The following is a 14,580-nucleotide window of genomic DNA, read 5'->3' as shown; positions in this document are numbered from 1 at the left end:
TCTGAGCACATCTCTCAGCCAACAGCAGAACCTAGTCTTTCTCTTCCCATATTTTTCATGATCTGCTCTGCTCTTCCCTATCTTCTTTTCCATCCTTCAGAGAGACCAGATGATGGGGTTTGAAACTGACTTCTCTCAGTTTCTCATCAAATGGGCTGCACATTTTGTGGAAGACAAGGAATCACTGCAAACTGTTTCATGAATACTAAGACCTGAGTACAAAGGAATTGGTGTTCTATACCATGTATTTAAGTAAACACTGCAACTACTAATGTTTTAAAATAGTAAGAACAAGATCGTACATTTCTGTGAACCCAAGAAGAACACTTCCAGCTGTTCTTTTTTCTTCCAAGAGGTCAAAGCAAGTAAAGGGAAAAATAGATGGTGCATGTGTCTCTCCTGCTGCCCTACACACATGTCCAGGCAGTTTTAAAGTTTAAGTAACAGTGAAAGCAGATTGACCTAGACCCTCAGCCCAGTAAATGGGGGATGTGCTTTATATCCACAAGCACCTGCTCCATTACATATCACTGACAACTATTTCCACAACAAGCACCAGCAGAAGGTGGACAAACAAAGAGCTTCCTCTCACCTTGGCAGCTGTAGCAAATGCATTTGACACCCCACCTTTGGACTTTTGGGACTTAGTTCCCACCCTGGCTGATGCTTCCCAGCACTCATTCAACTCCATAGCACACCTATGTGCTCACGGACTTGGAGGCAGCCTCTTCTCAGAGAAGCAGCTCATCAGCAAACCCAGCTGCATGCCCCACCCTCCTGAGGACTATAACCATTGCTTCATTTCCATGCTTTAAGGATACGTGTTACCACTTAGGGGGCATCATTCCCAATCCACAGTGATAAAAAGAAGCAGGAGCAAGATGCATAAATCTGAATCCATTTAAAAGAGGTAGAGATGGAAACTGGAGGAAAACTCAAGCCCAGACTATTCCTTGTGAGTCTTGAGTCTTCTCCTTCCCTGGGTAATAAAATTTGCCCCAGTTGAATAAAACACAGTGCATTGGAAGCAGCTGGCTTCTCTAGTGTCAACATGCCCTTTCTGGAGGCAAGATTGAGTATCTACAATGCCCCAAGCCCCCCAGGAACCTGGTTAATGCTAATTTAGTCAGCTATTTCCTTCAGTTGACCTTGGTCTAAATGCAATTACCCTGCAAAGAAGTTAAGTGGTACTGCTAAGATGCTCAGCTCTGCTAGAAGGTCTCAAAATACATTTACATAAAATTATCTCTTATGTTAATAGAAGAGATTTATTCCATCAGTCTAGGCCTGCTAGTTCAGAGTGTTTTCTGCAGTTGAACAAAATTCAATTTCTTGTAGCCTGAGCCTCATCTTTTCATTAAATTATTAATAGATTCCACCTATTGCCTCTGGTTTTTGGTTTGTTTTTGTTCGCTTGTTTTGTTTCCTTCACTACTGTTACATGACGCTATATGGATTCTTGTTTTACAAGGAAAAGCAGTCTCCATTTTTCCGTTTCTTTAATTAGACTTTTCCATTTTAATTTTTTTATTTGTCCATAAAAAATTGCTTGAAAGACCAAATAATTGTCAAAATGCTATTTACAATGCCAGATGGTGTATCAAATAATTTTACACCCTTGCTTTGTGAAGTTATCCCTTATTCGCAAGAAAATTAAATTAAGTCTTTCTGGTAAGATCTGGGCCACAGCGGCAAAACAGACAGGGGTACACTGATGCCTTTATGTTCCTATTGCTCATAGACAAATAAAGTTTGACAGACTGTCAACAAAATTCAAGCAGACCAAACCAGCCTTAGAACAGAAGCTAGAAAAGTAAATTCCACAAAAGCCATTTTACCTCATGGGAGCACAATAAAGACTTGTCTTTAATACTAACTCTGATCCAGTGTCTCACAACCTAGACATTGGTCTTTCCAACACACTTTACTCACAGATGTTTTCTGGTGACACTGTGCTTGGCATTTGGAAATAAGGGAAAAATACTGCTTCTGTTAAGCATTTTTCACTGTAAGAAGAAAATTCCATGCATCATAAATCCCACTTTTTCTGAAAGAAATGTATATTCTTTCCTTGACTGAGGATAGATGCCATGGGAAATCTCCAATTAATTTTTGTTGCTTCTCAAAATACTTCCAACATACCTCACTGGACTTTCTTGTTTAAAGGTTTCAATGTGTGAAAATGGTTATCATGACTGCTTAGCCATCCTCAGCCAAGTTATTAATAATAAATATCTTAATTTAACATTATAAATCTCTTTGAACTTACCACTTCCATATTTTATTGGCATCTATAAATATACACACATGTATATAGGATTTATCCTTCTGCTTGGGATAAAACTTCAGCTCCAGATAAAACAGAGCTCCATAGAACAGAAGTCCAGAAAGTTATAGTTCATTGGGAAGAATGTTATTAATGAAAATAATCTCAACAGCCTTTCTGTGTGACACCAGTCATGTCAGCTGGTCTGTTTGTCTCTTTACTGCACCTGCAAAATAACAGTCCCCTCCTCACAAAGACATAAGAAGAATAATTGTAATCTGATAATCCCTTGCATAGGGATTTTTACATTCTCATGGCACTCATTTGTGATCTGCTCAGTGTGACATGTGTCTAGAAGTACATACATGCTACAATGTCTTGTCTTTAGCCTTGGCTGTGGCCTTTCTGCTTGAGAGTAAGAGAGGATAAAGCAAAATGTACCTTGTCCATTTTGGGTTGAATGTACCTGTCTAATGTTAAACAACCTCAGGGCAGTCTTGTACCAGGATAGACAGAGCACTTGGTAGGATGCCAGGTAAAAGCTAAGGGCATCATGATCAAACACACAGACTCAGAGAAAATGCCTGAGCTGGCAGATGAAGGACAAAAGAAGAGGGAAGATCAGAACATAGAGACGTTCAAGTTCATTGCTTGTGGCAGCATTTCCCTCAAAAGCTGTCTGCAAAAACAGCCCTGCCCACTTGCCTCTTAACTGTGGAAAAAAACCTCCTGACAGTCTTTCCTTGAACTGAGTCAATCTGTCTGGCTTTTTTAGTTCAGTTTAGTTGTAAGAAAAGCTCAAAGTCAAAACCTATGTACTCTTCTTAGCTGCCATCTGAATTAAGGAATTAAGGTAAGGAAAAAGAATGCAAATGATCCTTCTGAAGGTCTCCTTGTTAAAAAGAAAAAAGGCAGACATATAGGAAATGAAAATTGAAGAGCAGTCATCCAGAAAGACACTCAGAACATCATGGACAGCACAAGTGAGTTTCTGAAAGGGTTTGGCATATGTTGGGCAGCTGGGATACAATCCTACTGGATTTAGGAGGGCTGGATACAATGGGACATGGAATAATGGTTCTAAACTAAAAGAGGATAGATTCACACCAGATTTAAGGAAGAAGCAGTTTATGATAAGGATGGCAAACCACTGGCATAGGCTGCATGGAGAGGTCATAGCTGCCCCATCCCAGGAAACATTCAAGGTCAAGTTGATGAGGCTTTGAGCAACCTGATAGAAGATGTCCCTACTCATGGCAGGGGTAGATGGCCTCTAAAGGTCCCTTTCACCCCAAATATTCTATGATTCTAAATAACTGATTAGGCTCATCCAAGGAGTTTGCACTAAGGGAAGCACCAGAATGCTGGTGTCAATGTGACAGAGGGACTGAATGCACTAACGTTTGACCATATTCCAAATGGGGACCTGCTAAGTGGCACTGACAGACATGGCTTGTAAGAGATCCTGCCATTCTGCTTTGTGAGCTGCTGATGGAACAGGGACCCAGGAGAAGGAGAATGGGTCACAAAGAACAAAGTTTTTAAGAGCTCTGAACCAGTAAAAGAAAGTCAATTCTAAGTTGCCTACAGCAAGAAACTGCACCTGCTCTGTTTGTTTAAACTACTCTGTGAAGATACTTGAAAGGTCTCATCTCTGAAGGATCAGGAGATGCTGATGATTATGTGGGCATGGTCCTTAGCTGTAAACCTTTTGCAAGAAGCCTTCTACAGTATTTAGATATTCCATCAAAGACACAGCAAAGCCAAGTGCATAAAAAATTCCAGTGAAAACCCATTGCTTAAACTGTCTGAAGAAGGACAGGGGGAAAAGCCATATAATGCTCAGATACTTTTATAATGTGGTTAATGAAGTTGGTATTTGAAGTCAAAAAAGAAGTTCTTATTAATCAATATTTATAATCATATCTCTAGATGCAGATTTTAGTCTTACTGCCTCTTTAGATCTGTTCTAACTTGACAGTATCAAACCAGTAGTCTTCATCTGGTATTTGGTTTATATATATATATATAAAAGGACTTGGTTTTGTGACCAATTGTTTTTCAGGCTTCCCACTGTATGCACCTGACTCCATTCTCCTCAGTGAAGACATATAAACGTATGGTTCTTCATGAAAAAGATTATGGACAACATCTTTTTTCAGCAGTGTTAGTGACCGCCAGTTGTAGCTCCCCCAAAAGGAAAAGGAGGTATCTTTATTGCATGACAGCTTGGTAATAAAATGTAGTATCTTTTGAGGACCACCAACCACTTCTAGAAACTCTGTGATAACTGCTTTCACAAGAATTCCCTATTGGCTCCATTCTTGAAAGACTCAAGCCCTTACTGCTTTGAAAACTTCTCACAGGAATTGAACATTATTCACCTTCTCAATGTGTGTCCTTTCTCTTTATGACAGCACAATCTTCCTCTCTGATCTGCCAAGCAATCTGGCCACTCTTGGAAAGAGATGCCACTCCTGCCATCCAGAGCATCTTGTGTCTCTATGCCTCATTGACTCACTATTTTTACCCTCAAGATTTCTCAGTTGAGCTATAATGGTAAGGTGGGAGGGTAAAGGATATGGGAAAGCTACTCAGCAGAGGATAAGATGCTGATGACGTCTGTGAAATTGTAAAACTGGCTCCAACTGTTTAAATTAAAGTATTTTAGAACAGAGTTTTATAGGAAATGCAACGCATAATAAAGTTGGACTGTGCTTTACTGCAAAGTTTCAGTGAAGAATCCTTTTACTCACAATGTGATTGACTAATGCTTTAGGAGTTGATGACTCTCTCCATTTTTCCAGTAAACCAAAGAAACATTCTCTTGCTTTGCATTAGATATCAAAGAAACAGAATCACACTCATATTTTTTTAGGTCTGTACAATCCAAATCAAATGTCCTGTAGTATATAAGGTGCAAGATAATTTTTCCACCTAATACTGAATTATGCTTATTTCATGATTTTTCAGAAGTCATTTTATAGCCATTATTTCTATGATAGATAAAGACTTTATGCTGCAGTAACTTTCAGAGATGAATAGTGTATTCATGTCAAGTCTTCACTAAAAATGTCTGCAAAACTTAGAAGTTCTGTATTATTACAGTATTTTACATCTGGTATTAATTTTGTAAGCTCTGGCCACATGTTCAGCTCTGCAGAACAACAGGAATAAATGGACTCCCTTTCATTGAATCTGAGGCACCACAAAAACAAAACTCAGCAGAAGAGGAGGAAAAATACATTATTTCCAGGTTAATTACAGAATGATCTCTCTTTTGATTATCATAGGGAAAGTTCTTTAACTACACATAAGCTGTCTGATAGATTTGAAACGATCAAAAGGAGTTAGGAAAAAAATGTCCAATAAAATATAAAAGATTTTATGTTTTGGATTATTAAACTGCTTTTTTATATAGGAAGTTTTAACCAACTTAGCAAATAAATCACAGTCACAGGACAGACTCTTCCTGTTAGGGAGCTTTTTTTCAGAGGAAAGTAACTTAAGTACTGAATAAATATTAATCAAATATCTATGTGGAGATCCAAGAGAATGCATCAACACCTACACCATAGTTTAGACTCCTAAATTGAGTGCATCAGTACCTGTGTAATCTGGGAGGTACTTAAATCTCAAGCCTTCAAAACTTGTAAGCATGAAAAAAGCTGAGCTGTTTTCTGCACACTCCAAGAGCTCCTTGGGACACAGGTATCACCTGAGACCTTCTACTTCCAGGTGCAGGATGGTGCAGTGTTTCTACCAGCAGCCTTGCTGGGCTCTGGAAGCATGCCCAAATAACACTAGGAAGATCCTACTCCTTCCTTTGTGTTTGGTCATAAAAATAATGTTTTAAAAATATTTTTTTAAAAACTACAGTCCAGTTTCTCTAGTGATTGTACACAGGACTTACAAAATTACTGAATCATTAAGGTTGGACAAGACCTCGAAGATCATTGAGTACAACCAAATTCCTCACAGTTACAAAAAGGAACATAATTCCACCATGGTTACACTATCTATGTTATGGAAAAGAACATAAACAGAGACAGGAGCTTTGCTTTCATGAAGTCCTGCAGGTACAAATTCCACAAAGTTTATGTAAGTAGCTGCATATATTGCATTAATTTACTATATGGGAATAATGTTATGCCAGAGGAAAAACATTGGAAAAAAAAATAAGCCCTGTACATAGGAAAGGTAAACTTTAAATTTTAAATTTTCAAAGTATGCTTTGCTCTTAATCCCTCTTGAAGGGATTAATTATTAAAATAAAAACCAGTAAACTTTTAAAAATTCCTTGTTATTCTGTATTTCAAAAAGCTATGACTTGTACCTAACTAGGAGTTCAATTAAGTAGAAAGCACTGAAAGAAGAATGATGCCTTTGGAACACAATAATGCTGGGAAGAAGAGGGTTTGAAGACTTGCTGTGTTAGCTTGATTTAAAATACGGAAAAACATGACCTTGCTTCCATCAATGTAGGTACCATGCTGTGCCATGAGCGCTCACCCTCAGATGCAGTGCTATCTCTATGACATAGTTTTAAACAGATGCAGCATTCCAAGCTGTCCTAACCCATGGTGCTGCTGTGTTCCTGCATTGCTTCTGAGTGTCTGCGTTCAGTGGGTGGATCCGACCCACAGAATTTCCTGCTGCTGAAGGGAACTGCATCTGCCTGCAGCCATGGGCTGGACTAGTCAGTTCAGGAGAAATCATCAGGATAAAGCTACACCTGATAAGTTTTGGTTCTTTGACCTCTAACTTTGTCTTCAACTAAAGAAGTGTTTTTCATGTTGCTGTATAAAAGTTACACTTTTCTTGATTGAAAAATGCAGAAAAGACAGAGCACCTTGGTTTCTTTGGGAAGAAACCTCAGAAAGATCTGCTGGGGTGAACCACAGCCCACCATGAATGGGACAAAATGTATGAAAAGAAAAGATGCTTTGAACATATTCATAGAATCAGAGAACAGTTTGTGTTGGAAGGGACATAAAAGATCATCCAGTTCTAACCCCACTGCCATGGGAAGGGACACCTACCACGAGATCAGATTGCTCAGACCTAACCTGGAATACTTCTAGGGGTAGTGCAGACACAGCTTCTCTGGGCAAATTCCCTCAAGGATACTAAGAAAACATAGCAATATTCTTCTAAATCATTTAGGACTGACCAGATGGACTATCAAAACATTCTGAAAAAACATTTTGACCCTGCCCTATTTTTTTAGCTCTTCTTTGCCCATGATCAATATTCACAGTTTTTGATGGGACTTAGGACCTATGCAATTTAACTCTTTGACAAAAAAACCCATTTATTTATTTATTCACAGTAAAAGAGTGCACACAGGCATTTATAGCATACATGCCTCTCTTAGTTTCTAGCTGTGCTGTTTAACCCTCTCCACCTGGATCAGTAAGGTACATTGTTCTGCCTGGCACAGAGGGGACACAGGAAGGACAAATGTTTACCGATACCTTGTCGTTCAGTAGTGGGAAAGAATGTGCAAAGTTAATTCTCATCAGAATTTAAATCCTCAAAACTAACTTTTTGTAAGTAGACTACTGACCTGAGGGCAACCAGGGACTACTCTTGCAGCTAATAACAGATGCTGCTCTCTGATGTTTTATGTAACTCAGATGGTTATTTCTAGCTGCCCAAGTAATCAGAACAGGTTGATACTACTGGCAGCAAGTAAATATACAATCTGTCTCAAAAAAGGAGGGGTATAAAACACGCTACTTTAAAACTGACTGATTTCAAATTTTCGTTAAGAAGTGCCAATTCTATACATGGTTTTCTAAGGCACTTTAACCTATGCCAACACTTACCATAAAAGACTGTGGATCAGGACTTTAGCCTGTTCTTTGCCATTTTCTGACACTGTCCCTCAAAAGAGAACAAAAATATCAGGTGTCCTACTTTGTAGTCAACTTATTGACACCACAGCATCTTGTGGTACTCCTTATGGTGATGGACAACTAAGAATGGTTTTAAAACGACAAAGCAAACACTAAGAGTAAGTGGTTTCAAAATCAATACAAGAACGACCAAGTAGTAGAGGAGTACTTGTTATCTGTTCATCAAAATGATGTGAAAAGACATTCTGCACATTCAGAATTTAATTTAGCTACTTGCTTTATCATCATAAACACTCATTTCAATATGGGCAATGATTATTTTTTCTTCCCAAACATGAATAATATATAATTGCTGGTATTTGGGAAGAGACAAGGTCTTTGCCTTTATCCATCAGGGTAATTTATCATTGTCTTTCTTTTTCTTCTGCACTGGTGAGAGAGCTTGTCAGCTCAGCTTGTTCTTAAAAAGCCAGAGTGTAATTCAATAATAAATTCACTCAAAGGCTAGCTGTCATGAGACATTCATTTATTTCTATCCATTAGGTGATCTGCACTGCTGTTCTCTCTAAAGAGTGGCTAAGCTGTGGTTCTGAAGCCCAGGAAATACACTGCAGAGATACTCAGTTACCTCCTTCAGACTGCTGCCACTTCTGCACAGGCCAGACAGGGATGCAAATATGCCTGGGTTTCCCCAGGGTGATAATAAGTCAGTCATGACCTAGTGAAGCCTGGAGGAGCAGGCTGTAGTTCCTGACCTGAATGATGAGTGTGCCTGTGCCACTGGTGCCCATGCAGGATACCAGACACACAGGACACAGAGATCCATGTCACCGCTGTATTGCCTGCTCATGGGGGACTGCTCACAGCAAATGACACAAATCCAACTCCAACCCTACCCCATGAGGATGATGGCATTGGGACAGAAAGATATAGGAAATTCCATGATCAGCAGTCTACAATCCTGATCTACTCCAAGGAGATGATTTCATGAATCATCCCAGCAGCAAGGGAGAGGGTTGTCCTAAAGCAGGATGCTGGAGCCCTCCAGAAGAATAACTCCCTCCTGTCAGACAAACTTTTAAGTCAGCAGCTGGAAGGAGTGATGAAAACAGTTCATCTTGCCCCAGTGGCTGCTGTAATTTTTATAGAGACACTGAGCAGCTCCACGAATAACAGGGATATTATCATCTACCTGTTGTAAAAGCAACTGGTGGAGTTTCAGTGACAATGCTACCGAAATAAAGGGCATATCCACACATGCAAATACAGGCAGTCCTGCCTGTCCAGACTAACTGAATCCCAGATGGTTCCAGACCATGCTTCCCCACACACCAGTCACTGACCAGTGCTGAAGCACTGTCATTTCCAGAGTGACCAGAGGAGCTGTTACAAGGTCCAGAATTCTGGGTGGTGAAACACATAATTGAAACTACAAAGAGAAGTCAATTAAGCAAAAAACCCTTGCAATAGTTGAGTTTATCCAGATGTATAGGATCTTTAAGAACTAACAGGAACATATGATGTCTTAAAATCCCAAGAGTAGTGGCATTTTCAACAACCCAACACTCTCATAAACCTGGACCAGGTACAGTCTCAGGGGAAAACATACCTTCTGTTGAGGTTCTTCAATGTGACTCGCAATCACTCTTGTGAATCAAGATACTTAACTTGAAAGATGCAATACAATCACAGCTTGAGGTGACATATCTGTAGACCATATTTAGTGGCACACACCCTATGCTGATAATTTGAGAATGGAAACCTCATAAATCACTGCTATCTCTGTATAATTCTTCATCCTGACTTAAATAGAACAAGTTTTATTACTTCCACTACATTTAATCAAAAGCAGTCATTAAGACCCTTCCTATTGATCTGAATCTTTGCATTCCCTCACTCCAGTAACCTACATACCAGACAAACATTTATGCTAGCAGGTGCTCCTTTTGAATTCTCAATCTTTCTTCAGCAGGACATCTACAGATGGTTAATAGGCCCTTCCTACATAGAGATTTATCATCAGACCTATGAAACACATGTAACTTCTGTAGGAATTTATATAACCCTAGATGACACATTCTTTCTGTTGGTCCACTGCTTACACTCTCAGAAATAAATTCACTATGTAATAAGAAATTCCCACTATTTTCCCCCAACTCTGTATGCTGCTGAATGCAAGCAGCCCTTAAAAGAGAAGCTGTAATTCCATTTTTTTATTGCACAAATATGAAGATTGCTATAGTTCATTAGTTGTATGGAAAGTTCACTAAACACAGATGTGTGTGTACCAAAACTCTCTTCCTGTCAGAAAGGATACATATGGACCTGATAACAGAGTCCTCTGTGGAAATGCTGAGGAGTTGCTACCCTAAATATATCAGAAAAATGAAATTGTCAGCAGAAGCTATTTCATATTCTGAAGCCTGACTTCATAGCAACAAATCACAACAATTAGTCCAGAGTTCATGCTGTTCGGTATCCAGTACCTGTGATCTTCAGAATGCCAATGAATGACAATTTGCAAAATAGTAAGTGTTTTGTTATAGTCAAAGTCACTGTTGTCAGCTTTTTTGGACCCTGTAGACCTTGGAAGCAAGAAGTATCAGGGAAAATATCACATCAGGCTGATTTCCTGACACTGCTGTGATGATGACGTCAGCCTGGAGACTACCAAAAAAGGTGATATATGGGAGCTGGTACTCAAGAGGTGCTGGCAAGTGTCCCCTCATGAAAAGCATTAGGTCAGATCTGAGAGGCCAGTTGAGATGTAAGTGCTGAAATAAATACCCACAGAAACCTGAGGGTTGTATATTTTCAGTGCCAACCTATTAACTGCTGTGTGTGGGAAAGCTGAAAGTAAGCAGTTTGTGACTGGGTGAAGCTCAACAGAGTTCAAACCTAAGTGTTGACAGACACCTCCAGGATCAGGGTCACTACTTCTGAAAGGCAACATTCAGGGCAGACACTGAATGATCTAGGAACTTGACACCCCAGTTACCCTGCTACAAGAAATGATTTTCAGGGATGACCAGCCCTGGCAGACAGGAATATACTTAAAAAAAATTGCTGAGATGCAGTCACAGAAGTGAACTGCTGTTGTTTTGTTTCCCAGTTCCTGTTTCTTGATGATGATTGCAGTGATAAAACTGTTTTGAAACCAATCTATATTCTGATTGCTTATATTGCAAATCACTCTTAACAGCCCTCCCTAGATGGTATGATTTTCCTCAGTTCTTTTGAGGTCTCTAATATTCACACTGTAGATTGCAAATAGCATTCTAGTTTCCTTCTCTTTTGTCTGTGTCAAAGGAAGATCTGTCAGTGCTCTTTAGGTGACACTTGTGCACAATGTCAGCCACTTCATCTAGAAGAGCTTAATGTATGCCTTTCATTCTTTGAAATAAGGAAAGTGAGGAAACATGCAACTGCTCCTATGTGTTGGGAGAGAAGCATCTTTCCTTACTGGCTGGCAGGAAATTGTAGGTGAGACAGCAGAACTACATCAACTACAAAATTCTTCAAGTATCTACTTCACTTAAACAATTTTCATTATTCTGCATCTTGCTGCCCTTCCATGTCTTAAAATGTCCAAGTGGCTTATGTTTTACCACTTACTGAATCAACCCAAAATGCACTTACCTGCCTTCAAAAGGATTGTCCCCTGGGATGACATGAGTGCTGTCCTTGCCAATCAGGAACTTGATTCGATCATAGAAGGAATGCAAGCTCTGCTGGGAGACAGGGGCTTGTGTCTCCTGGATGATATCCAAGGGGTCCGGGGAGCCCAGGCACAGCGCATTGACGTGGCACAGTGGCTGCAAGCAGCAGTCTGGGTCCATGCAATCCACCAGGCCATCTACAGAAGGGTAAGGATCATTTTAGAGCAATGGAAACATGGAGTGCTGAAGACTTCAGGGTGCAAGAACACGGAAAAAAATGCGTATTTTCATCTACATTGAGTAAGGCATGTTCACTTAAAGTCACAATAAAAGAACATAAAATACACATTAATACATAACAAAAATATGCAGTAGTATGTAATATGTGAAAACTCATCTACTAGATGACGCCCTCAAAAAAAGCATATTTTAGATTGATCCTGGGATGCACCATTCCAGAATTCAGTCACTTGGGTGACTCCAGAGCCCCCAAAGATTGTTGTGGGGTTTTTTTGCCAAAATACACATCTTCTGTACCCTGCCCCTGTTCCTTGTGAAAATCACAGACATTGCATCACACCAAAGCTACAAGGTTTGGTTTCAGCAGGACTAAATAGTGAATAAAGTCATGGTATCTACCACGGCTGCAGAGAGACCTATACATATAACCTGGTAAAATATAGTAGAAAGTAAAGGAGATTTTTCTGGGAAGGTTTGAACTCTTTTGACCTTGGTCACATTGATTGGATACCAAGACAGAGTAACAGATGACCTCAAACTCCCAGGATATAAATCTTTGCACTTTCAGCACCATTAAATTAATAGTAACAACAATAATAGCAGTGGACACACATGAAAAGACTTGCTGAGCATACTTCAGTAAAATGAGGGCTTGCATATCTGTCAAGCCATCAAATGCACAGACAGTACCACTTCCCCCCACCACAGCCATAGCAACATCCCCCTATTTAATTTAGAGATGCCACTGCTCATTGCAGCAACACAGTGAAAAGCAGTGACAGGAAAAGAAATACCAAAAAAAGCTCAAAAGAGGCTTGATGAAGCATCACATTTAGCAATAAAAGTTGTTAGCATGTAGTAGAGACAGATCTTTAAATCAGATAAGGGAACTGGATGTTTTTGTTCTGGGGTAATGGGATATGGAGCCCTTCACTTCCAACTCATCAGTTCAAGCAAGACAGTTTGACAGTGAATGAAAATTACTACCATGTGATGGCTGTTCACAGACCTATGTGAAATGAGTGGTTGGTCTTTGTGTAGCTGCTGGGAGCTCCATATATCACAGAAACCACCTTTACAGCAAGCATCCCACTAATGGCTCCCAGCAGAGAGGCAAGAAATGAACACACCTGGAGAGCAACGCTCTCCTGAGAGGTAGTGCCCTCCTGAAGTGGGATGAAATCTTTAGTTTCAGGATAATAGATTTTTTATCTCAAATAAACAGTAAATCAAAACATGACATTTTGTTGTTATTACTGTTTGTGAGCTTCAGTTTTGTCCCAGTTTTACCAGTATGAATTAGAAGTCATAATAACTAAATAACATATATAACAAATAACAATATATAACATATAACAAATAACTAATGTTATTTGCATTACTTGGTATTTACTGCAATATAAATAGGGTGAAATCTGATCTTTTACTGTTCTAGTACTCAAGATTGCTAACACATCATGGACTTGGATTCTGCTGAGTTATATCTGTTCCATCTTAGAATAGTTTAGTGTTTAAAATATCACTGGCATCATCGTTTCATGTGGTTACTCACACACAGAAATCTCAACAAGCTGGTCAGGGTTCCCAGAGCTTTGAGTGTCCAAGCAGGTCAAAGACAATGAGTCCCTGCTCTGTGTACACACACACACACACTGACACACACTGGTTCATTTCCACAAGTGCTCTGCACTTGCCATTAATGATAATGGGAGCACTGTTAGGCCAGCAAAAGTGCTTTGGAAAATCCCATCTCTTACCCTTATCTCTGTCTGTCCTAACATCTCTATGTCTTTATAACTCCTTACAGAATTGCCACAAAAAATTTTTGTCTTGTACACTAAACCTACCCATTGGCCTTTTCTCTTGATAACTAGTGATAATGAAAAAGAACTAATTGGAGTCTCTTTGCCCATTAAAAAAAAAATTACTTGCTGCAGATGATTAGATAAGTAGGAATCTGGAAGGTCAAATCTCAGATGGAATTTGAGAGAAGGTTCACAGTATGCAGACCTGCCAAGATCTAACAGGCTTAGCCACAGCTACCTACTAAAAAAATAAAAAGAAACAACAAACCAGCCTTGTTACTATATTGACTACAGTTTCAAGCAAGATAAACTGTTGTCTTTTTCTCCCACACATTAATAATGTTTTCTTAGGCTACAAACACTTGGCTGAAAGGATGGCAAACCAGCTGTACCATACCTCTTCATTAACCTGTCTTTTTTCTAGGCATCAGAAATGTGTTTTGGGGCCTGAAGCTGCAAGACAGCAAGAGGATGTTGTCTTTGTAGGAAACTGTTGATAAATGCTTGAAGAATAGATACAGAGGACAATGTTTTGAACAGGTGAGAATGATGAGGACTCATCTGCAGATAAGCCTTTCAACTAATGTGTTTTAGATCTATATGGAATAAATTGAGGATAACTATACCAGAGAGGTTTGTCACTGATGTCCTAAATTCATGAAGGCACTCGAGGGCTGAAATGGCATTTAGCTACTCAACTCCCTCTAATACCAAGAGGGAGCAGTTTCAGGACAAAGCATTTCTTTAGC

General features: G+C 39.5%; 1 protein-coding gene across 5 annotated transcripts in view; it reads right to left on the bottom strand.

Moving 5' to 3' along the window:
* TENM4 (teneurin transmembrane protein 4) overlaps positions 1 to 14,580 on the bottom strand; it is a 1,355,518-nt gene that overhangs the window by 80,397 nt on the left and 1,260,541 nt on the right. For all 5 annotated transcript variants that reach the window (XM_086882312.1, XM_086882314.1, XM_086882313.1 and 2 more), the window contains one exon: positions 11,767 to 11,983. In XM_086882312.1, the coding sequence (XP_086738438.1) occupies positions 11,767 to 11,983 (217 nt within the window). The remainder of the gene's footprint in view (positions 1 to 11,766; positions 11,984 to 14,580) is intronic.

The sequence above is a fragment of the Cyanistes caeruleus genome, chromosome 3 (assembly GCF_971803275.1).
Source record: "Cyanistes caeruleus chromosome 3, bCyaCae1.hap1.1, whole genome shotgun sequence".
NCBI lineage: Eukaryota > Metazoa > Chordata > Aves > Passeriformes > Paridae > Cyanistes > Cyanistes caeruleus.
This window is presented reverse-complemented; position numbering and strand designations above follow the sequence as displayed.